The 23,434-nt window shown below is 44.2% G+C and overlaps 1 protein-coding gene across 3 annotated transcripts in view; it reads left to right on the forward strand.

Moving 5' to 3' along the window:
• setd5 (SET domain containing 5) overlaps positions 1 to 20,108 on the forward strand; it is a 42,537-nt gene extending 22,429 nt beyond the window's left edge. The window contains exons 4-25 of one of the 3 annotated variants that reach the window (XM_079242742.1): positions 258 to 520; positions 594 to 652; positions 748 to 935; positions 1,837 to 1,875; positions 1,957 to 2,247; positions 2,368 to 2,516; positions 3,122 to 3,239; positions 3,344 to 3,453; positions 3,548 to 3,773; positions 3,859 to 3,942; positions 5,327 to 5,488; positions 5,566 to 5,940; positions 6,019 to 6,279; positions 7,764 to 7,881; positions 8,071 to 8,300; positions 11,610 to 11,666; positions 11,755 to 12,198; positions 13,554 to 13,631; positions 18,313 to 18,572; positions 18,695 to 18,816; positions 18,886 to 18,968; positions 19,359 to 20,108. In XM_079242742.1, coding sequence (XP_079098868.1) covers positions 258 to 520; positions 594 to 652; positions 748 to 935; positions 1,837 to 1,875; positions 1,957 to 2,247; positions 2,368 to 2,516; positions 3,122 to 3,239; positions 3,344 to 3,453; positions 3,548 to 3,773; positions 3,859 to 3,942; positions 5,327 to 5,488; positions 5,566 to 5,940; positions 6,019 to 6,279; positions 7,764 to 7,881; positions 8,071 to 8,300; positions 11,610 to 11,666; positions 11,755 to 12,198; positions 13,554 to 13,631; positions 18,313 to 18,572; positions 18,695 to 18,816; positions 18,886 to 18,968; positions 19,359 to 19,892 — 4,251 coding nt within the window. In that variant the 3' untranslated portion in view covers positions 19,893 to 20,108. The remainder of the gene's footprint in view (positions 1 to 257; positions 521 to 593; positions 653 to 747; positions 936 to 1,836; positions 1,876 to 1,956; positions 2,248 to 2,367; positions 2,517 to 3,121; positions 3,240 to 3,343; positions 3,454 to 3,547; positions 3,774 to 3,858; positions 3,943 to 5,326; positions 5,489 to 5,565; positions 5,941 to 6,018; positions 6,280 to 7,763; positions 7,882 to 8,070; positions 8,301 to 11,609; positions 11,667 to 11,754; positions 12,199 to 13,553; positions 13,632 to 18,312; positions 18,573 to 18,694; positions 18,817 to 18,885; positions 18,969 to 19,358) is intronic. The other 2 variants (XM_079242743.1, XM_079242744.1) reach the window with 2 other exon arrangements.
• Positions 20,109 to 23,434: the final 3,326 nt, after the last annotated feature.

The following is a 23,434-nucleotide window of genomic DNA, read 5'->3' on the forward strand; positions in this document are numbered from 1 at the left end:
TCTGTTAGCAGTTTGAATGTTTTCAAATTAGTGATAAAGTTTAATCTGCCTGAGCTTTCCTTTTTTCCTGATCTTTTCTAATAGCTTGTTCTGTATAAATACAGTGTTAAACGTAAATCTGTGGATTAGTAGTGCTTGTAGTTTCTTGCTTTTGTTATTAACAGCTGTACTGTTTCACATACCTGGTTTTTTGGCCCTCATTTTCATTTGTCTCCATTTTCCGTTTCCCTTTTTGCCTGAACACCCGTTGTTTGAAGATGCAACAGTCTTCCGTTGTGTGTTGTCAGGATCACAACTATGGCGCACCCCCTCCCCCTACCCCACCTGCCTCCCCGCTTTCCCAAACCATCATTCCCCGCATGGATCTCAACAACGTGGTATGCAGCTCCCGCTATCACAGAACCACCGAGGAGAACTCTGCCGACAGCGACAGCTCCTCTGAGGAGGACGGGGCCGTGGCCGCTTGGTGCCACTGCAGCCAGACGCTGGACGGTTTGATCATTAAATGTGACAACTGCAGGTAAGAAACCGATTCTTTATCCCAGACAAGATGAGCTACGGTTTTCCGAGTTAAAACTTTGGTGTCATTTCAGGGAACTGGACCGAAGGAAAGGAGCGGAAGTCCAGCACAGGAAAGCTGAAAATGTCTCAGGTAGAGCTGAACGCCGAATGCAAAATTAAACTGTGGTTTGAAACCAAACAGCTGATCTGTCTGTCTGAAAAATATTTACGTTTCTGAATTATCAGCTGGAGAAAGCAGTGCAACAGAAAGCGGAGATGAAGAGGTGTCGCCTTCCACCGTCTCCTACACTGCCACGCAGCATACGCCCACCAGCATCAAACTCACCGTCAACAGAGTCAAACGAAGCAAGTCGAAAAAGAGGAAGAAGAGCACAGACAAGGCCCGTGGGACCCCAAAGGGAAAAAAAGTTAAGGTATGTAGAGTCTAAATCCGTGCCTGGATGTTTGTTGATGGTGGAAGATCTCGGCTAAAATGCGACCAAACACGGTTAAGACGAGAAACAAAACAGCAGGTAGACAAAAAGATGTGAACAGAATCATGGCTCCACCTGTTCACCACACACACACACACACACAGTATCACTACTGAAAACACACACCTGCAGGTTTCATCATCTTTAACAGAGATTTGTTGATCTGGAAGCAGATCAACTAAAATTCTGCTTTACGTCAGAAAACCATCTGAACTTTACTGTCTGGACTCTAAAATCATATTTTCTGAAAATTTTGTTCCCAGATTCCCTTTGAGAGAATTTTCCCATCAAAAAAGCTACCTGGTTACTTGGATTTGGTTCAACAAAGACACATATCGGTCATTCTGTCTCATAGATTTCACACACATTTATGCACGTTTATGACAGCAGATAAACAAAATGCTTTGTTTCCTTCCTTGGCTTGGAGGTTAAATGGACGGGGCTTAACTCTGCTGAACGCCACCGTTTAAATGAATAAGTTGATAATGAGGCGGTTTACACAGTCTGGAACTGCAGAAAAATAACTGAGTCCTTTTTCCTGTTTTAGTCAGTTGAGACCTTTCTTTTACTGTACTGCTGATCTAAAGATGTTCATGGCCGAGCAGGTGTCAGTCAGAATGACTTCCTCGTCTCAGTAGAGGGATTGATCTTTCTCCACTGTCTTCAGAAAGAAAGGGGAAACTGGGACTGAACACGATGAACATCAGAGCTGATCTGTTTTTGATTTAAGAAACAACTTGAACCCTGAAATCAAAGCTTTTATGACTTGTTGTCAGGCTTGCTTATGGAGAATAGCCCTGCAGTTTTTTTTCTGATGGTTGGACTGTTTCTCCTCTTTCAGGCTTTCAGAGAAGGGTCCAGAAAATCCATGAGGATGAAGGTGAGATTGGAATAAAGTTCTACTTACAGTTCTGTCTCTGTGAAGGTGAGCTGTTTTCACACAATCTTTTGTCTGGTGTAGAACTCCACCACTGAAGCCAGCGTGCTGGATGAGAACACAGCAGAGGGATGGGAGAGCCGGATCCGCCAGTGGACAGACCAGTATGAGGAAGCTCTGGCTAACCAGTACAGCGCCGACATCCAAACACTGCTGCAGCTTCACCGCTCCGCCGGCTCATCTGTCTCCAAGGTGGAGAGCGGCACCACAACGTCCCCCTCCACTGCTCAGATCCAAGCCTCAGTCGACGCCATGGACACCATTAACCGCACAGAGCTGGCGTGTAACAACACGGTGCTGAGCTCGCAGATGCAGGTCCTGAAAGCTCCAAAAATTATATAAAAGAAAGAGTTGTCATGAAGTGGATTCAGCTGTTGAACCTGGTTCTGCTTCAGCTGCTGCGTGACTAATAGTTTGACTTATGTGCCGTTGTAGCTCCAGCTGGGACGGGTAACGCGAGTACAGAAACACAGGAAGATCCTCCGAGCAGCCAAAAACCTGGAGCCAGACACGCTTATCATTGAATACCGGGGGAAGGTCATGCTCAAACAACAGTTTGAAGTCAACGGACACTTCTTTAAAAAGTAAGAAATTCGTCTGTGTTAGCTCGCTGCTACGTGTTAGCAGACAGGTGGCTGTTTTCTGGGTTGTATGTATAATCTTGTCCTAAAAAAGAAAAACAAGCTGAGGCATGTGAGATACAGAATCAAAATAACTTGTTAATTCACCAGGAAAACAGTAGAGAAATTTATGAAAGAAAACATGACTTTAAGGCAGATGATAGCTGCCCAATTTTCATATATTTTTTATTTTGACTGTTTATTTCTCACATGGCAACATAAACCTGGTCAAAACAAATCAGAAGTACATCTTTATGCACCACCGTGCTTCAAAAAGAACAAGAAGAAGAAAAACTTGTAAAAACTTCCCCTTTTTTAAAACATAACGCACCAGCAGATGGTCTGTCAATGACTGGACAACACTTAATGAAATACTCATTTACTGGCTTCCTCCCACCCACAAGACATGCATGTTCGGTTAAATGATCACTTCTCACATGCTTTGGATAAAAGCATCAATAGAACAAACCATAAAACCTGCTTCATCTCCATGGCAACTACCAGAACTTTCATGACTGCCTTTTTATTATGTTTTTTTTCATTGGTTATTGTTTTTTATTTCTTCCCAGGCCTTATCCTTTTGTGCTGTTCTACTCCAAATTCAACGACGTAGAGATGTGTGTCGATGCGAGGACCTTCGGAAACGATGCTCGCTTTATCAGGCGGTCTTGCACACCCAACGCTGAGGTCGGTAGCGGGGCTTTTTGTCTCATTGCCTGCTGCAGTTTTATTTACTTTGGATGACATGTTGCTTTTATTACAAGTCATTTTTGCTGCCTTCACCCCGACAGGTCCGCCACATGATTGCCGAGGGCATGATCCATCTGTGCATCTACGCCACCAGTCAGATCACGAAGGACTCCGAGGTCACCATCGGGTTTGACTATGAGTTTAACAGCTGGTTAGTCCCAACTCTCTCCTTCCACTTCTGACTCTCACTGTCAGAAATTTGACATATTTTATACTCTGTTGTCTCCTTTTTAATCTTTCTTCAGTAATTATAAAGTGGACTGTGCCTGCCATAAGGGAAACCAGAACTGTCCGGTGCAGAAGCACAACCTGAGCCCCATGGAGAACTTGCTGAGTCCCCCCTCTCTGCCGCCTCCTTCCCCCATTGTTGGAGCTGAAACCCGACGGAGAAAAGCCCGGAGGAAAGAGCTGGAGGGCTGCTTGGAACAGCAGCAGGAAAACAAAGATCCACAGGGGAGCAGCGACACAGAGGTCTGTTTAGCTCGGGTTAAAGGTGGCGGGTGTAGGTCTCCATCTGAGATGAGCTGCAACATAAACCGCTTATGTGTGCATTTAGGAGCGACCGCTGGATGACGTTAAGGTGGAGGAGGGACAGGATGCAGAGGTGGATGAAAACGGCCTTGTCGTCTCCAGTAGAAGAGTACGTTTGTTTACAGCTGTAAACAAGTATTTACCTCCTTACAGATACTTTGTTTTTCACGTTTGTCACGTTTCAGTGTTCAATACACCAAAGATCACCCAAGTTAATAAAAAATAAACCGTGATTTTATTTATTGGAGAAATCCAAATCAGTCTAAACGACCTAGTGTGAAAAGAAATTCCACCTAAACCTGAGGACCCGTCGTGGCGGCGGCAGCTGGAGGGAGTGTTGATGAGTTAGCAGTGAGTCAGTTTTCAGTGCAGAACTGCACTGTAAAAAAATCAGCCTTAAAAAAAACAAGAAAAAAATATACAAAAATTAGGTAAATGTTGCTTAAAATAAGATAAATTATCTGCCAACAGAACAAGAAAATTTGGCTTGTCAAGACTTCCCAAAACAAGTAAAAATACTCTTAAAACAAGAGGAATTCTCTGGTATAAAAACTAAGATTTGACTTACCTTTAAAAAAAAATAAGCATATGTGTACGCAAAGATTTTTGATCTTACATAGATTTCAGTTTTTGCAGTGGGTTTAACGCAGCTGCACTGGAGGGCTTTTCGATTTATTTTATTTTTAAAGCTTCTCAGAGGTGGACTTAATGGAGCAAAACCTTGTTTTTGAGCTCAAGGCCAGGACCTGAGGTCCAGACCGCCCTCCCTCAGGGTTTTCTGGTAGAGAGGAGAATTCATGGTTCCATAGATTACAGAAAGTTCAGCAGGTCCTGGTCCAGCAGGACAGCTCCAGACCATCACACCACCTCCATGTCCCAGTGCTCCAACAGGGGACACACACACACACACACACACACACACACACACACACACACACTTTTTAAAAAGTTCCACTATCATCTGGTCAGTCGGGTTATTTTCACCCAAATGTTTTTGGCAAATGTGAGACAGGTGTGTGTGTTGTTTTTAATTGTTGTTGTTTTCCAGTTGAACCATTAATCTTGAGGCACACAAAAAGTTTTAGATGATGATCTTGGTTCTTCTGGGACCTCCTGGATGAGTTGTTATTGAGCTCAGGGAGTAATGTATTTAGAAGGCTCCTCCTGTGAAGGTTCTCCGCTGGTCTACGATTTCTCCATGTTTGTGGGAAGCAACGCTGGGATGTTCAGGAGACTGGAAGCCTTAAAGAGATGACTTTGTCCTCTAAGGCTACGGCCAACATTGTGTTGGTGATGTTGAAGTCAGTTTGTAACCCTGCAGGTCTGGCCAGTGGAACCAAACTCTGCTTTTTCAGGTCTTTGATGTAAAATTAGACTGATCTGAAACATTAAATGTGGACATTTGCTAAATTCTAAAGTATCTGTAAGGGGGTCCAACGTGCTTCTCTGCAGCAGCCATGAATAAAAACACACATTTCTGTAATCTGATGTAGACCTTCAACAGCCTGGAACGGAGGAGGAGAAAAGTTGGAGGCGCTGAAGTTAAGGATGAGATTGTGGAAACGGAGGATGGAGCGGTAAACCCCACTGGGAACACCTCTGTGTCCCATAGTACCGGAGTGGGGATCAGCACAAGACGGACCACCTACATCACGGTCAGACAGGAAACCGTCATGTTTTCTGTTTCTGTGTCGGCGTTGCATCCGTTTTAAACATTCGTTCAATCTTACAGGAGCCCCTTCCTGTTGAGGAGAAGACCATGTCTTCGCCCAACCTTCCTGTCCCGGTCGCTCCCACCAAACCAGCGAGACCCACCAAGCCCCGGCCCAAAAGTCGGATATCTCGATACCGGTCGAGCTCATCGCAGCGCGCTCGGCGGCAGCGGCAGGCACTCGCCCAACAAGCAGCGGCGGCTGCTGCAGCCGTAGCGTTGGCGCAGACGTCAGCAGATCAGGGTGCTGCTCTGAACGAGGAGGGATGTCAGGGTCCGTACGGTGCTGAACATGCCCACGGAGACTGCAGCGTGGGCGGTCACCTCCCGGATGGAGAAGGACAGGCTCTGAATAGCATGAACAGAGGGAACCTGCGCCACCCCAAGACTAAGAAGGTTCATATCTGTACTATTTCATCTGGTTTCTGTGTGAGGTTCGCATGTAATCAACATTTTTCTGTAAATGATCCTCAGTACCTCGTGACTGAGTGGCTGAACGACAAGATTCCTGGAGGGGAGAAGGTCCACCAGGAAGTTCCCGTTGAGCGCCCACTGCGAATTACAACTGACCCCACAGTGCTAGCTACAACCCTCAACATGCTTCCTGGCCTTTCTCACTCGTCCCTCATCTGCACCACACCCAGACACTACATCCGCTTCGGCTCGCCCTTCAACCCTGAGAGGCGCCGGCCCCGCCCCCTCCAGATGGACGGCACCTATGGCTGCTACAAAAAGGTAGGCTGTATGTGTGTATGTATTTATGTTTGTAGACGTTAATAGCCATATCTGCCAGTAAGCCAAGGAAACTTTACGTTTCATTTTCATTCCAGTCATGGAGCAGAGGTGATCATTTCCTGTTTTGTTTTGTAAGTGCTTTAATATGGGGGAGGGGCCTGCAGCCGCACCCTCTCCTCATTTAAAAGTTAACTTTACATACTTTCACCAATATAAAAACAAACATGGAGGAAGACTGTAAAAGACGTGTTTCAGAGCAGGATAATTCACTAAAAGATGACTAGCCAACCCAAACTAATGAGCTTGTTCCTAAAAGAGGGGACATTTCTGTCACATGGATGCAGTTTGGACATGAAAAGACCGATGTGGAACCGACAAAAGACCAGCTCACAGTCCCAACAACGGACTCCGACACAACTAACTCATTTTATCACCTGCACAAGAATCAGGACAAAGAACACAAAAAGTCAACGAGCAAAAGCTGCGTCAAGTGGAGGCGAAAACTCATAATAAACTCTAGATGTAAACACTGCAACAGGCATTTACCCGTAAAACATCATACGGCCATAGTTCCCCCAGATGGAAGGAGATCACTGCTGCCGTTACCAAGCACATCTGACACATAACTGATGACTTGCACAAAATTACACAAACACTTTTATATCGTCAGGTATATCGTTATGGGGATATAAAATGAGTTATATCGTAATATGAGGTTTTCACGGCAGTCTCCAGAAGTTTCCAAAAATACCAGAAAAAGTTGCCAGCTGTTTCACTGGCAGCTTTTTAGGGGGAAAAAAATTACTAGACTGGTCTAAAAATTCACTAAATATAACAGAGCAGCTAAGTTAGCAACACTGTGTTCGCCAAGCTTTGACTTGTGCTTCAGCGTCATCCATGTATCAGGAAATTGTGGACCGATAAATGTTACGTGTTGTTTGTTTGGAATCTCAGATATGTGTCACAGAAAATTCCAGTTCAATCAGAGCAACTTTACAGGATCTGGAAGTTGTTTTAAATGTACCTGGGTGTACATTTCCACATGTAGTAATCCAGACCAGCTAAACTGACTCACATCTTCATACAAACCCAGTCAGATATATCATGCAAGGAAGACATAAATGATAGAGCAAGTTATTCTACTGCCTTGGAAATGTTTTACATGTAAACATAAAACATTGAATTCCGCATAAACAAATTAGGAATTACAGTCAATTTTATTAAGAGTGCAGTTAATATCTTTTCTGTTTTTTTTCATACTGGCCAGATTGGACCTTCTATGTAGGCCAGGTTTGGCCTCGGGCTGTGTGTTTGACCCCGTTGCTTAAATGGGTTCTGCTTTAGAGAGCAGTTCTAAAGACGTTACACAAACCGGACATGAAGAAAACCATTTAACATCTCAAGTTTTCTCTTTTTTTTCTGACTGCTTGCAAAATGAAGGAAGTTTCAGATAATTTAGTGTTCTTGCTGTTGTCTTCATGCAGAGGTGGATCAAACAGGTGGAGGATGAGAGCTGCACGGCCAGTCTGGAGGATGGCACAGAGTCCATCTCCTCCCAACAAAGCACCAGCAGCAGATCCACCCCGAACCCTCTCTGCAGCGGTACGTGCACCATCACCTCCATCCAGCAAAGCTTTCACTCTTCCTGGATGAATGAATAGATGATCAGATCGAGTCTACACAACTGAAAACTGCTGTCCTGTTGACTCTTTACCTGATGAAGATCATGTTATTCTTCTTCTTTGGTTTTCAAATCTTTTTTTTTTTTTCTTCTTCTTTTTTCAAACACAGAAATCAACGCTCCGTTCAAAAAGAGGCACCTTAAGTATCTGACCGAGATGATGCCATCGGCGTCGGACCACCTTCTTCACCCGTTGTCACCAATCACCCCACCGCTCCCCGAGGACAACCTCCACCCGCTGCTCCACACACCCGGTGGCTCCCTGCTGCCCAACGGTCTGGTCTACTCCCCGATGCCCTCACTGCCCACCAGCCGCTGCAACACACCGTTTCTGTTTGAAGTAAGAACATCAGGAATATTCCTACAGCTTGTTACCCATGTCCAGATTCAGACACCCCCGTCATCAGAGTCATTACAACAGAAATGATGAAATCTTTATTTGTTTTAGACTCAAAGTCCATAAAATGACAAACAACCCGACCGAACTGGAGTCCATAAAAGCAGATACAGAGCTGTGCTTGATGCTACTCTGCTCAGATCTTAAAAAGGACTAAAATTAGGTCATTTTGTGAGCTCACGAGTCTCATTACGAATTTACAAAGTTTAATTTCAGAGCGTTTAATGTGCGCACATTATTCTGCATAAACCTCAGGCTGGTCCCTTGCTGGGCCGGCCTGAGGTTATTTATTATTACATCAGGATTCGTTATTGAATCCTGATGTAATAAAGCAGAAGCCTGCTGGTAGATATTAAATCTGTGGGTTAATAAGAAGTTATATTAATACATTTATCAGAGGCCATTCCTTCTGTTCAGTCCCGTGACTTTTGGGGCTCGCATACTTCCAGCGAATGAAGTCATGGTGAGATGTTGTCTCAGTATTTCCACAGTTTAGTTGTGCAGCTACAGACCCCTTAAAAAGCTACTCTGTGATGTCATCCTTCTACGTTGTCCAGAAAAGATTTAATCCCTGAATCAGAGAAAGTCGGCAAGTTCCTGTTTCTGGAACTATCTGCTGCTTCAGAGCAGCTTCTACATGACAAAGTAACACGGAAGATCTTGGAAGTCTAGAACTTCCTGGTGTGTTTGGGTGGAAGCAGTTGGCATTAACTCCCTTTACACACCAGGACCGATGTGGAGAAACGACATGAAAGTGTGAATTTCGCTGGGTTCATCATGTTCTAGGAAAGAGAGGAGAACTTTGGGAGTTTCACTGTTTAATCCGGGATCTGAAGCTGGACTGCGGTCGCTTCAGGACAGACTTTAGGATGTCTGTGGGACAGTTGGAGGATCTGCTTTAGCAGCGAGCTGCTCGCTTTAAGAAGCAGTGAAGAAATAATAAAGATGCTCGCCCATGATTATACGAAGTCTGAATGAAATGGCAGCAAAACCAGTCGCAATCAGTCAGTCAACACGCCGGCTCTGATTGGTCGATTTATATATCTGTCAGAAGCAAATGTTTGAAAAAAAAAAAACCTCTCAATTAAAAAAAATAAACTTACAAAATTGCTGGACTGAATTTCTTTGCCGATGTGAATGTAGCCCTTGATGTTACACTGATCCAATAAAAAATATACACAGAGTAGGCGTGTGAAGGACCTGCAGCCGTACCTCGTCTATTTCGACTTTTCTCATACAGCAAAACACTCCAGACCAGTGATCCTCACTGTTAATTCAACAACAGCCGCACTCAGTATATTAATAAGACATGAGTAGAGCTACTTTATAAAAAAACAAAGCCACACTACGTATCCTGCTACGTTGCCAAATCAGTAACATTCAGCTTTTTAGCAAGGAATGGTTATCCTAAATATTGCACGGAGTGATGGCATTCTTATGCAACAGTATATGGTGAAAATACAATAATGCCTCCAGAATGTGGGTGTTTCTGTTTCAATACATATACGCAGCTACTGACGGAGCAGCTGTTTGACGGAGTTCGGTGCAGCAGAAATCAGCCAAAACTGGCAACTCTGACAGGGTCAGTTATGGCTGTTAGGACAGCAGAGTTTCTGCAAGCAGTCTGCAGCTCTAGTTTGTGGAGAGAACTGCAGCATTGAGGATCATTATGACTTGTTTATAGAGCATTTTCAGAAATTCAGCGGCTGCTTCACGAGACACAAGGCAAGAGTCAGTGAAGCGCATGCAATGAGGAACACTGTCGTAGAAAGATGTTCTGAATTTATTATTGATAATATGTTGAAAAGATTTTTATTTTTAATCTTTGAACACAGTTTTAAGATTTGTTTAAAAAAAAAAAAAAAAAAAAAAAAAAAGTGAAACAAAGGGCATCTAATCAACTTAATGATCAGTTTGGCCAAAGTGTAAATTCTGTTTGTATCTCACTGATCCGATCAGAACCGTTTACATGAAGTCTGGAACGCTGACTGTGTGTAGATTAGATTAGTTAAACTTTATTCATCCCCAAGGGGAAATTCAAGGTTCAAGAACAACTCGTTCAAGATTTAAAAAACATTTAACATTATGCACAGGTCACAGGTCAGAGTAGCCTTAGGCCTCTCAGCCAGACACCAGATAAGAGCAGAAGTACATTAGGATCTAGGATGGAGGGCTAAAAAAACAGCACCACCAGACTGTGCCTCATGGGGGCGCAGTCTGCAGAGACAAAACAAACACCTCATATGTACATAAGCACAAATTCAGACAATAGGCAACACACAGTCCAGGAGGCGGTGAGTCAAGGGTACGGCCAGATGCCACAGTCCATGTGACGGCGGGGAGGGTGTTGCACAGAGCGTCAGCGAACATCCCATTCCTTTCTCAGGGGGTTGCATCCATGATGTAAAAGTTTAAGGAATTAGAGGTGTACAGCGAGGCTCTGCTGACGGGACAAAGTTGCAGGGGAAGAAAGGAGCAAAGAGAAAAGCGTCCGCTGGGAGCTAGAGAGAAACATACAACTTGTGTTGTACTAGTTTATTCTTTTGTTGTTTAATATTTTTATAGTTACTCCTCAGTTTGCTCCTTTTTGTCTTGTTTTCACTCTTTTTCTTGTCTTTCGTTGTAAAATCCTGCTATTTGCTGTAACTTAATTTCTTTGCAAATTCTTGTTTTGTTAATAAAAGTTTGGAGAAAACATTTAGTGAACCAACACAGAGTTAAATTCAATCTAAGCTTTATAAAGGACACAGAATCCAGGTCCATAGAAATAGAACAAATCAAATCAAATGGTGAAAAATAAAATGGTAGATACAGTAAAAGAAGTGCAATGCAAGAAGAATTACAAATATAGGCAGGAGTGCCAGTTTTTTCCAGATATTAGATGTGAACCTGACAGAGCTTATCCTAGGACAGACCAGAGCTTGTACTATAATATCATTCACTAGTTTCAGAGCTCTGCAGATGAATGCATCAGTACAATGTCTGACAACAGCAGCACAAGATCTGACATTATTGCTCACAAACATCTGACTGGCACTGCTGAAATAATCCTCAGCTGTAAAATACTACGTTTGTTTACCTGATGCTCACCTGAACACAGAACCATGAACAGAATAACGTGAAGCACCCGTCGGGGTCCAGAGCTGCTTCAGAATAACTTCGTTCATCACAGATTTACCGTCCCAACAATAAAACTAGACTTCAGGCACCAAAGCTCACCGTCTTAACTGAAGTCTTTGGTGTTTTCTGCAGAACATATCGTCTCCTGAGGCGTCTCCTGTCCACCGCCCAGAGTCCATCTCTCCAGAGGTAGGCTCCCATTCCCGTGTTTCAATCATCCTGTTGCTGCTTTGTCTCAGACGTCCACTTCTAAGTGTCCTCTCTCTTTCCTCCCCAGCCATGTCTCCAGGTTGACTTTGATGCCTCTCGGCCTCAGTTCCCGGACCTGTCGCTCCCCTCCAGCCTGGAGAGCCCGGTGGCCATGACCTCAGATGACTTTTCCCTTCCTGGAGTTGCTTCAGGCCAAGATTCCCAGGTGTCATGTCCTTCCTCAGACTCCCAAAACAGGGAACAGGCCTTCAGGACAGAGTTCAACCTCATATACACCTGCTCCCCCCTGAACGCAAACCTGGGGAACCCTGTGACCAGCGACCGGCGCCTCTCCCAGCTGGATGGCGGCTTCTCTCCTGCAGAATCATTGCACAGCTCCATCAGTGGCCAGGGACTGGTTGGAGATGTGGGCTCTGGCTCCATGTCGCCTTACGGGGAGCCTCATTATGGGGCGGGCTACCCAGACAGTAGTACTCCCCCCCACATCAGTAACCCACCACAGAAGAAGAAGGCAAGTTCTCTAAATCTCATTAACTAAGGGAAGGTTTTTGGATAGTTTAAAGCGGGAGTGTCAAACATACGGCCCAGGAACCAGAACCAGGTCCGGTCTGACCTGCAGCTTGAATTTAATAAATATGAAAATAACGTTGAAGATATTAGCTGTAATGTTCCAGGAAAGGTTACAGTAGGCGCCAGTTTGTCCAGTCAGGTTTCATTTTTATGTTAAAACATTTCTAATGACTGGATGACTGGTTCTGTCTTTCTGACTCAGTGCATCTGACTTTAGTTCGTATGGCGAGTCAGTTCAGGTGGTCAGGATTACTATGCGCATGTGCACATGTACACGTGTGTACATTTATAATCTAAACATATTGAAAGGTTGCTCTGATCATACTGGAAATACTGGACTTTTCACTTCCAGCTAACTGGTTTTAAAAGTTTTATCTACCAAAAATTTCCAGATCCACTGTAATCCACAAATTATGTTCAGATTTATGTATATTAGTTCAATAAGTACATAAATAAAAGGTTATTTATCATATATTTTATAGTTGTGTAAAATTCTATAAATTTCTAATTTTTTAAAATTATTTGTTAAATGTCTGTATATTTTTATATATGTATATATATAAATGAATTAAAACTTTAAAGTATAATTGTAATATTTTGTTTTCTATAAGTACAATAATATGATCTTGCAAACAAAAGATAAGATGTAATGTAAGATTAGAAAATAAACATAAAAATCTGTATATAAATTATTGTATAAATGATCAAATTTAATACATCTATATTTGAAAGTAAGAATAAATTTGTATTATATAAAATAAATGAAAATATTATATCTCAAATAAAATATTTAAAATATGAAATTAAATTAAAAAATACTTTATTAATCCCCAAAGGGAAATTGAATAGTATAAAATAATAATATAATATAATAATAATCAATAATATAAAATACAGAATGAATGTGGAACTGACACAATGTAAAAGTCTATAATGTGCTTCTTTGCACTAAAACAAAGTATAAAGCATTTAATTTTATATAATTAGTAGGTTATTATGTTATTTTACTGAATTGGCCCACTGGGGACCAGATCATCCTGAACCAAAATGCGTTTGACACTCCTGCTTTCACGTTTTACTGTGCGTGCTTTGTGCAAACTTTCCTTTTCCTCCGTCCTTCCTGTTGACTGTCTGCTCCCGTTACAGCAGACATCTAGACGAAACCTTTTTACATTTGTAAATCTGTAGTTTTAACCCTTCCTCCTTCCCCTTCCTCTTCCTTAGTCCCCCTTACTCTCCCTCGATGCTCCTTGACACTCTTTGCCAAGTCTCTCTTCCACTTTTCTTCCAAGGCAGAGGGCCAACCAGCATACCATTAGTCTGCTGACAGGAAAGGCAGATTACCAGCCTATAGCTGTAAGAAGTCAAAATATGGTGAATATGCTCCCTACAACTACGTCTCTAGAAGTGTGCATGTCAGTATTGTTTCTTTGCATCTGCATACAACTCCCACCCCCATGCTCCGACAACGTCGCCCCCCTCCTCCCTCCTCCAAACCTGCATCCAGTTGTGAGCCTTTAGTTTGAGAAGGACTTTAAGTTATTAAGTCATCTCAGTCCAACTCATTTAAGTGTGTAAAGGTTCATCCATTGCCTTCAGCTCAGCAGGCCAATGGTCCATGAATGTCATGATGGTGTCGTGGATGATGCAGAGTTCCCCCCCCTCTGCTGTAGGCAGGATGCTTCTGTCTTGTTTACAAAAAGCAACGACAGCAGGGGGGGAAGGCTTTTTTATTTTTTTTTAATAACCTTTTAAATCATCACAGAATTTTTTCAGTATTTAGTCATAAACTTTTAGACGGGAGATAGTCTGTGTCTCATCAGAGATGGAGAGGATGTTTCGAGTCAAACCAAGTGTTTGTTTTCTGATATCGGTGTTTGTTTTTACCTCCAGCTGTGCAGCAGATAAATGTGTGTGTCGCAGGTCATATGGAGAGTGAAACCAGATTTTCTGCTGAAAAGTTGACCCGTGGAGTCTGTTTTTAACCTCATTTAAACGTCTTTCAGACGTCCAACATAATCTGGATGCTTGAAGTGTTTTTGCTGATGGCACGGCGCTGCTGATGTGTACAGATCATTGTCGACACGCCTGACCGACAGCGGTCATGTGATCGGACAGGTTGGTGATTGATCTGACAGATGATCAGCTGATAGAATTCACATAGATCCTGTCAGAGGCTGCGTTCTCCACACCTCTGGGCTGTTTTTCTGTGTTCCTTCCTTTCCAACAGCTCCGGTCCACCATCGCTCTGTCATCTGCAAACTGGATTTTTCCGCCTTCTCTCACCTGACGACGGTTAAATCCTTGTGAGCGGAAAACCAGTTTTTTCTGTTCAGCTCAAATTAGACGTCAAACCAGTCGCATTTCCTGGTGCTTCCATGCAGCAGTGAGCCGTCGGCAGGCTGAAACGAGTTGTCGTGGTGACGTAAGGTGTTGTGAGGAGTGTGACCTGAGTTACGCCATACTTAACGAACCGTCTCACAGAAACAGCAGATTTAATAATAAATGCCAGCAGTTTATCAGGCTTCTCGTCCAGGTTGGTTTTACGTCCGCTGGACCAGTTTCTCCTGGAAGACTCCACTTCTTACCGGTGGAGTTTCAGGCTAATTACTGGGTAATTCCCTGTCTAATGAAAATGAGGCTCTAGCCAGAAACACACCTCTGTCTGACATTTAGGAAGGTTTTTTTTTTCCATCTTAGCTGCTCAGATTAAAACCCAGTTTGAGCTTTAGTTCTGAATTAGTTAAAAATTGTCATCTGACGTTCTGACTGAGGCAGAGGGGGGAAAAAAAAAGAGTTAACCAGCTGTTCAGTTTTAACTTTACTGTGCCAACTTGTCACAGTTATCTCAAATAACCAGTCCAGTTCATCATGTTCCAGTTATAGTCTGATAGACGTGTTTGAAGACAGTTCTTGACACATCGGGCTGGCAGAACTTTATTTTTTGCGGGGCTCCGAGAAGTATCGTGTGATTGGTCGAATATTTGAGGTAGGTTGCTGCTTCCGGGTTTTTACTGTTGCAGGTAAAACTGATTGTTTTGATAAACAGCTGATCAAGGTGGTGAGAAAGTACGAACATTTTTACACGTGGCATTAAAACACTCGGACCCAGCCGCGTGCACAACCTAGGGCTGCTTGATTATGACAAAAATTATAATCACGATTATTTTGACTGAAATTGAGATCTCGATTATTTAACACAATTATCCAGTATTTTTAAACAACGCTGTGTGTCGTGTGGTTCTCGACTCCACGTCGTGCATTATAATTCAATTCAACTTTATTTGTATCGCGCCACTTCACAACAATGTTGTCACAGGGCGCTTTACATAAACGAATCAACATACACATCATTTCGAGCCAATTCATACATATCCTATAATAGAAACCAACTGATTGCATCGAGTCATGACTTCGATCCAATCCCCCATCCTGAGCTGCACGCGGCGACATCTGTGAGGCCTCCTGGTCGTTCCAGGGAGTTTTCACCATGTCTCAAAATGCAATCTTCAGAGAACGGTGCCTAAATGAATTTTTCCTTTGGGATTGTTGAAGGTTAGAGGCATTTTTAGCTTTAGGACACGTCAGGTAACACTCCTGGATTCCTGAATGTTATTAATGGATTGTTAAAAGCAGCTGTGTGTATATTTTAGATCAGGGACCTTGTTTATAGTCTCATGTTAACATGCGATGACCAAACGCAGAAAGCTGTAGAGTTAAATTCATCCTGATTATGAGGAAAATAAAAATCCCTGCCTGCTAATCAATTCAACTTTATTTGTAAAGCGCCACTTCACAACAATGTTGTCACAGGAAACTTTACATACACATAATTTCAAGCCAATCCATACATATCCTATAATAGAAACCAACTGATTGCATTGAGTCATGACTTCAATCCAATCTCCCATCCTGAGCTGCACGCGGCGACAGTGGGAAGGAAAAAACTCCCCTTTAACAGGAAGAAAACCTCCGGCAGAACCCGGCTCAGGGAGGGTTATACTGCCTCGACTGGTTGGGGTGGAGATGACAATAAAGACAGACCAACGTGTACAACTGCACTTATTCAGGAAGACCTGTGGGGAAAAAAGGAGATGCAATATTGGCATATATTTATACATTAATATATTGGAGAAATAGTGAGGTACTTCTCAGTGCATCAGGTAACATCCCCATTGCTACATAAGTAATGGTTGGCTAGACTACCCATAACCATCTAATGCACAGTTCAGAGTTGTTTAATCCGCTTTTACTGCTTATAGAGGAACTATTTTATGTTGGTCTCGATGTACGTTTTATGCCAAACAACCACTGTCAGGCTGCAGCGCGTTTCTCTCATTCACCTGTTAAAAGGTGAATGAGAGAAACGCTGTTAAAAGACGGCTGATCTGAACCAGCTGATTAACGTGTTGCTATGGTAACGCCCCGTAATGGAGGGATATTACAGTGATTTAACTCACCGAACTATGTATAGGAAAATAATGCGGCCAGTTCTCACTGACAATGGTATAAACTATGTTTAGGTGAACTTCCACAACCTGCTGCAGTTCTTCTACATTGACCTGCAGCCGGAGCCGACTGAGACCGGCCGCCTGGGAGTGCTTTAGGACGGGAGAGGCTCCCGCTGCTCCTTCCTTACAGTAACTGCAGAACAATATGTGCCTTCAAGTCAGTCGCCAAAACACCAGAAAAGTCTCTAATAACTCCAGTAAAAGCTGCTAGATTTGTCGCTTTTAACAAAAAAAGTCACCAGATTTAGTGAGAAAGTCGGCAAGTTGGCAACAGTGTCTGAATGAAACCAAAGCGGCTGTGGGAGGAGTTTACAGCACAGCACTGCAATGCCAGAGACGCTCGATTAGCAGCTGAAGACAGCAGGAGAGGAAACTGCAAAGAGAAAAATAATTGCACCCTTTTTTTTTTTATGATTGTTGAAAACCCAGATCGTAGTTGAGATTAAAATCCGATTAATCGCTCAGCCGCGTGCACAACCCGCCCTGCCGCGGACAAAGTTGCTCGTTAAATATGAAACTATAAAAGCACTCGGAGAGCGCAAACCTCCACCAAGGCCTTTAAAAAGTTCCTGGAAACGGTGATCTGGATCATCACCAAAATTTAATCAGTTCTTCATTTTCACATTTCCATCAACTCTTGAAATTTTGATAAGTCTGTCTGTAACCTTTTGAGTTATCTTGAGCACAAAGAGGCCGAGAAAAAAACAACCTCCTTGGCGGAGGTAACAACCGAGTTCATTGCACATTAAGAGCAGGCCTCGGCCCCTGCAGTGATCCCTCCCCGCTGCAGACCTGCTTCTCGTGGTGTATGTATGGACCTGACAAAAAGGTTTTTTCTTGTTCTTGCAGCCTCGAGAACAAGAACTCAGTTCTTGCTTCTCGTGGAGGATGGAACGAGCTTTAGAGCTGTCAGACTGGTCAGTTTTCTGGCGTCAGTGCGGACCAACAAACGTTTCTTCCCTCCAAAAGTGCACATCGTTTGTTTTTGTTTTTGTTTTGACAAACCATAGCCAGGATCGCGGATTTTTGACGACCTGTGGTCATGTCCGTCGCCATGACAGCACCTCAGATTCCGAGGTTCAGCCACGAACCATCCATGTCCTTATCTGACCGTGTGTTTGACCATCCCACCACCCCCTTCCTTTCATGTACCCCCCCCATCCGTTTCCCTCTCCGTCATGAAACTGGGACGGCGCTCTCATGCTCATCGTTACTGGTGGAGGTGTGTGTCTGTGTTCTGTGTGGTTGTGCCTGAACGTCGACGTGTTGGCGTGGTTGCATCATGGTGTGGTGCATCCGCTGTTGCCTGCAGTTGCCGTTTGTTTCTAACACGACGAGCTGCGGTCGTATCCGGACATGGAGTGGCGTTTAACGGTTTACTGTAAAATGATTCGGTGCTGAAAGCTGTTTCCAGGTGAGAAACGCGTGGCGTGGTGCATGTGGCCTGCCCATCACTCAACATGGTGAATGACATCAGAGCGAATGACGCCAAGTGTGCCGCCTCATCGGCAGCAGGCATCTAACAGGCCCCTCCCCCTTTTCAGGTGTCTTTGCTGGAATACCGGAAGAGGAAGCAGGGAAGCGGACGTGAGTCTGAGGCAGCCAGCGGCACCGTTAGCAGCGCCCCTCATGCCCGGCCGAGCCCCCGCTACAGCAAGGACTCCCCTCACCCCCACCAACAGATGCAGCCCCCTGTCTCCCCCCACAGCATCCCTTCCTCCATCCCTCACATAGAAGAAGTCAGTCCTCCAGACCAGCACGGCCTGGCAGTGAAACCCAAACACCAGGACAGCAACAACCAGTGGTGAGCGCACCCCCCACCCCACCCCCCAGTGGATGCTACATTTAGTTGATGTTTTTTTTTTTCCTTCATGCATTTTGAAACGCTCACCAGAGGTTAACATGCATGTTTGTGCCTTTTCCAAGGATGGTCCCCACGACGGTGGAGCGTCTGAGGGAAGGCCAGGGGGTGCTGGAGCGGGTGCTCAGGAGCATCAAGATGGAGCGGGTCTACAAACGGAGCGATGGCTCCACAGATCGAGAGTCTGGTATGAGTTTCCGTCTGAACACGCAGCGTCTTTCAGAGCTCTGGTTTCTGATCGGGTTTCTGGTTTCAGATGCAGATCGTTACGAGATGCAGGCAGCCGCTTCTTCCACCAGGAGTCCCCACAGATACAGCCCCCCCACCTACTCACACCAGGTGGGCTCTGCAGAGGTTTTCATGTTTTTCACTGTTTGTATTAAAGCATCTGTGGAGACCATGAAGGAGACCAGTTGCATCTAGACGAGGAAGTCTATTTTGATTTTAATAATCCAGATGTGTTTATGAATACTCGATTACTTCTGTTGGTAAACAAACCCAATCTACAGAAGTTCCCGCAGAATCTATTACAGCATGTCTGTAGACTGATCTTCCAAACATCCCAGTCTTGTATTATTAATATTATTATTATTATTAATATCACAGTAGAACATGGCTACATGGGGACAGAATCACAGCGGTGGGATTTATGGGGTGTGTGTGTGTGTGTGTGTGTGTGTGTGTGTGTGTGAGAGAGAGAGAGACACTGATCACCTGTCATTTCCTCAGCAGACCTCCAGCTCTCCATTCCGAGAATCCATCAGTCCTTCATCTGGACAGACCTTCTACCCTCGCGTCTCCTCGTCCTCCCTTCCAGGACTGTCCCATGACCTCCCCCAGACCTCCTACTCCAGTCCCACCCACTCCTCCTCGTCCTCCTCCTCAGACTCCCGGCAGCCGGTGGGCTCGCTACACCAGCAGAGCAGCGGTAACGCAGACGGCGGTCCCGGCTACGGCAGCAGCCACTTGAAAGCAAACCTTCTGCACAACAGCAGCAGCTTGGTGGGGGGTCCTACCGCAGGGGCCAAGGCCCCAGGCCAGACTAAGACAGACTCGGGTGCTCCGCCCCCCAGAGGGGCTCCGCAGCAGACGTCTCGCAGTCTGAAGTCAGGCAGTCCGGGTCAGGCAGGGCTGCAGGCCAGCTCCAGGCTCTCGTCAGCCTCTGGATCCACACACTACTCACAGAGGGGGGGGGGACTCAGCCAGTTCCAGCACGCCCCCCTGCCGGGGCCTGGAGTACGGACACAGTCAGGAAGCTTTTAGGACCTCGTTCAAGTGTGTGTGTGTGTGTGTGTGTGTGTGTGTGTCTGTGTGTGCGTGTGTGTGTGTGTGTGTGTGTGTGTGTCTGTGTGTGCGTGCGTGTGTGTGTGTGTGTAAGGGGGGCGGGGTCTGATGTACAGACTGATGAGGAGCAAGAACTGTTTTCTTTTCAGCTTTTTCTTTTACTTTCAGAAAAACGACCACAGATTAATCATCATTACAGAGTCAGTAAGGGGGGGGGAGGGGGTTGGGTCGGGGGGGGGGGTCAACAGGAGAAAAAATGCAGGTAATCACATGTAACTTGAAATTTACCCCCCACCCCCTCCTCTGTGTGAGTAAGCAGCAGACCCCCTGCTGCCGTACCTGAAAGAAGGTTATTTTTGTTGGGGTGGGGGGCGCTCGGTGCTGCAGGAAATAAGTGAGGGGAAGGGGGGGAGTGGGATCATTCCATGTGTTCATTAGCTTCCAGGTCAGTCTCCAGGCGGTTGCCATCTCCCCCCCCCCCCCGGGCCCGTTTCCCTGCAGGACCCCTCTGTAGAACTCTGATGTACGCGAGACTTTCAGGTCTCCGTGCATGGTGCTGCAAACTTTTCATTTTCCCCGAGAAATCTGCGTCGCCATCCCAGTCAGATGGACGTAAACATGGGACGTCTGGCTGTCCCGGTTTTCCCTGACAGATCCGAGTCCCACACAGGGGGGGGGGGGGGCCGGAGGCGGGCGTCTGATTGTTGACGAAACAAAGCTGCTACGTTCTCCTCTTCCTCCGTATGCTGGTTTCATTCAGTTTCTCTGTTTTGTTCTTTTAAACTGACCCATAAGAAAGAGGCGGTGGTCTCTCAGACTCATCATCATCAATACCTTCACACACACCCCCACCCCAACCCCAACCCCCCAAAAAAACAACAACAACAAAAAACCCTCTGCTTCTTTTCAGACTCTGATTCAGGACCAGATGTGGATAAAAATGCTGCATTTATGTAGAAAACTTTGAGGAGCAAGGGGACCGGTCAGGAGGGGCCCCACCCGCCACTACAACCCCCCCCCCCCCCACACACACACACACACACACACACACACTGACACTGACAAGAGAGTACTCATATTACATGAATGTTTGATAGAATAAAGATAAAAAGTTCTGACCCAAAATTAACCAGCACCTTAAAAACAAAAGACATACAACCTAAAAGACACAATAGGACTTTATGTATGATTATGTGTACTTGTATAGAAAGAATGTGATAGACTTGTATGGAGAAAATATAGTACACTGAATTTATCGCATGGTATTTGTTTGTAGGCTCTGAGTGACCAGCTTTTGTCGGACGGTTTGATGATCATTGAGTCTGTTCCTGGGTTCCTTCAAAAACCACACACGTTCTTTTTGTTGTTTTTGTAAGGATTGTTCTGTTGGTTTTGTTCTTTTTTTTTCTTTTCCACAGATCATAGTAGTAACTATTTCAATTGTTCTCTAAGAGATTTAAGAAGCAAGAGATGTAATGCATTTTGATAATAAAATAATCATGATGGTAAATGTTTTGGACAACTCGTCATTTGAAAGGTTTTCGTGTCGATCCAAGCAGGAAGATCAGCTTTAGAAAATGATCCACGTGTTCTTAATCACTCACAGTCCACTTGTTCAACGTCCTGTTAAAACAAACATTTAATCAGCCAATCACGTGGCAGCATATGTAGTCACATAGACATGATGAAGATGCCTTGCTGAAATTCAAACTGAGGATGAGGAAGAAGGGAGGTTTAAGTGGCTTTTAACATGTCATGTTGTTGGTGTTTACTGGGATTTTCACACACAACCATCTCCAGTGTTTCCAGAGAAGATCTGAAGAAGACAAAATATCCAGTAAGCAGCAGTTGTCTGGACCTGAGGAGAATGGGCAGACTGGTTGGAGATGACAGAAAGGCAACAGGAAGTCAAACAAGCACTAGTTAAACCAGATATGCAGAATAGTCCATACTAACAGCTGCTGCTGCAGTGAACATGGTGAAGATACGACACGCTCATACAAAGTAACGCAAATTTACCAAGAAGATTTGCAAATAATTGAATTAAAAACAGTAGAATTAGTTAAATGAATTGTAAATTTACTGTATGTTCAAATAGGACTGAGTGCTGCCAGGTGTCGCAGGGAGCTCAGCGTTTATTTGGCTGAATTAATTTCTCCAAAAGTAAACTTTAAAAATAAAAAAATTTGGAGTTTAACTGGTTTCTAAACTCACAGAAGACACGTGTGACAGACAAGTGATCAACATAGATCCGACGTGATCAAACAATGTCAAACTCCACTGATGATGTCACGCTCCACTGTGAGATCAACTGATCTGATCGCTGTGCGTGATTACGTCACAGTGGGGTGTGATGTCGTCCCTGATCTTCCGATGCTGGTATAGAATCCGTGTTGCAGCGTTTTATTGGCTACTAATCTGAGGTTTTACATGATCTGGTTCCCTCTGAACGGCTTTACATGTCCCTGCTGGATGCTTCTTTTTCTCTGGAGCTAAATACGTTTATCTTCTTCTACAATACAAAACAGATCAACAGGGAGCTGCAGTCATGCTGGGACTTATGGGAATGTGTGTGAAAGTAACGTCACATCAGAGTCTCTCCTACTGGCTGGAAGTTGTGTCCAGCTGCAGATAGGACTGGTCTGACTGGAGCTGCCTTACGTTTTCTAAAGGATCTTCAGTTGTTTTTGCTATTTGATATCAGATTATCAAAGAAATTCTCCCTTTAAGAGAAAGTAACAAAGGTCTATACTTGATCCCGTTATTTACTGCTCTCATTTCTGCTGTGTTTATTTATTGGTTGTTGAACTTTTTTATGCAGCATTTTCCTTCACAGGATTGTTAAATTATATTTCTACATTACTTTGTGCTTTCGCAAGTCAGCTTCACACAGTGGTGTAGTGGTCCCTCAAGAAGTGGGAATACTCTCAATTTTTTCCCTTTTTAAAAAACAAAAAGTAACCCAGAAAACCACGGTTTCAGAAAAAGTTAAATGTAAGACCACTCAGTTTAGTTTACCCAAGAATCCATCAGTATATTTGGTTCTTGTCACATAATTTCTTCTCTTCGGTTTCAGGGTGGAATTTGAAAAGGCTAAACCAATACTGGCACACAGACTAGTGAGAGACAGGTTCATAGACATATATACATATATCTTTATTATGTCTATCTTCAGTCTAAAGTTAATACAGCTGATGGCTAACTGGACCAGTGTAGCTTAGGTAACCTAAGCTAAGTTGCTGGTTGATGTACATATTTGTTTTGGGGCACTGGTAATTGTAAATGCAGCATCACAGACAAAGCCAGAATATCCAATGGGAATTATGGGCACAGGCCTGTAAAGTAACCAAATGTCCACACAAGGCTTCTAATTAATGTGAAAAGGCTTTACTGCAAGGCTCAGTGTCAGTACACGCCATTAGCAGAAGCAACAACATGCGCGCATTACCATAGAGACGCCCAACAGTTATACTTTACGGCACGTAAATCAGTTGTCGTCAAATCACATATGACAAGGCCCA

Source organism: Telmatherina bonti (assembly GCF_933228915.1).
Source record: "Telmatherina bonti genome assembly, chromosome: 6".
Classification (NCBI taxonomy): domain Eukaryota; kingdom Metazoa; phylum Chordata; class Actinopteri; order Atheriniformes; family Telmatherinidae; genus Telmatherina; species Telmatherina bonti.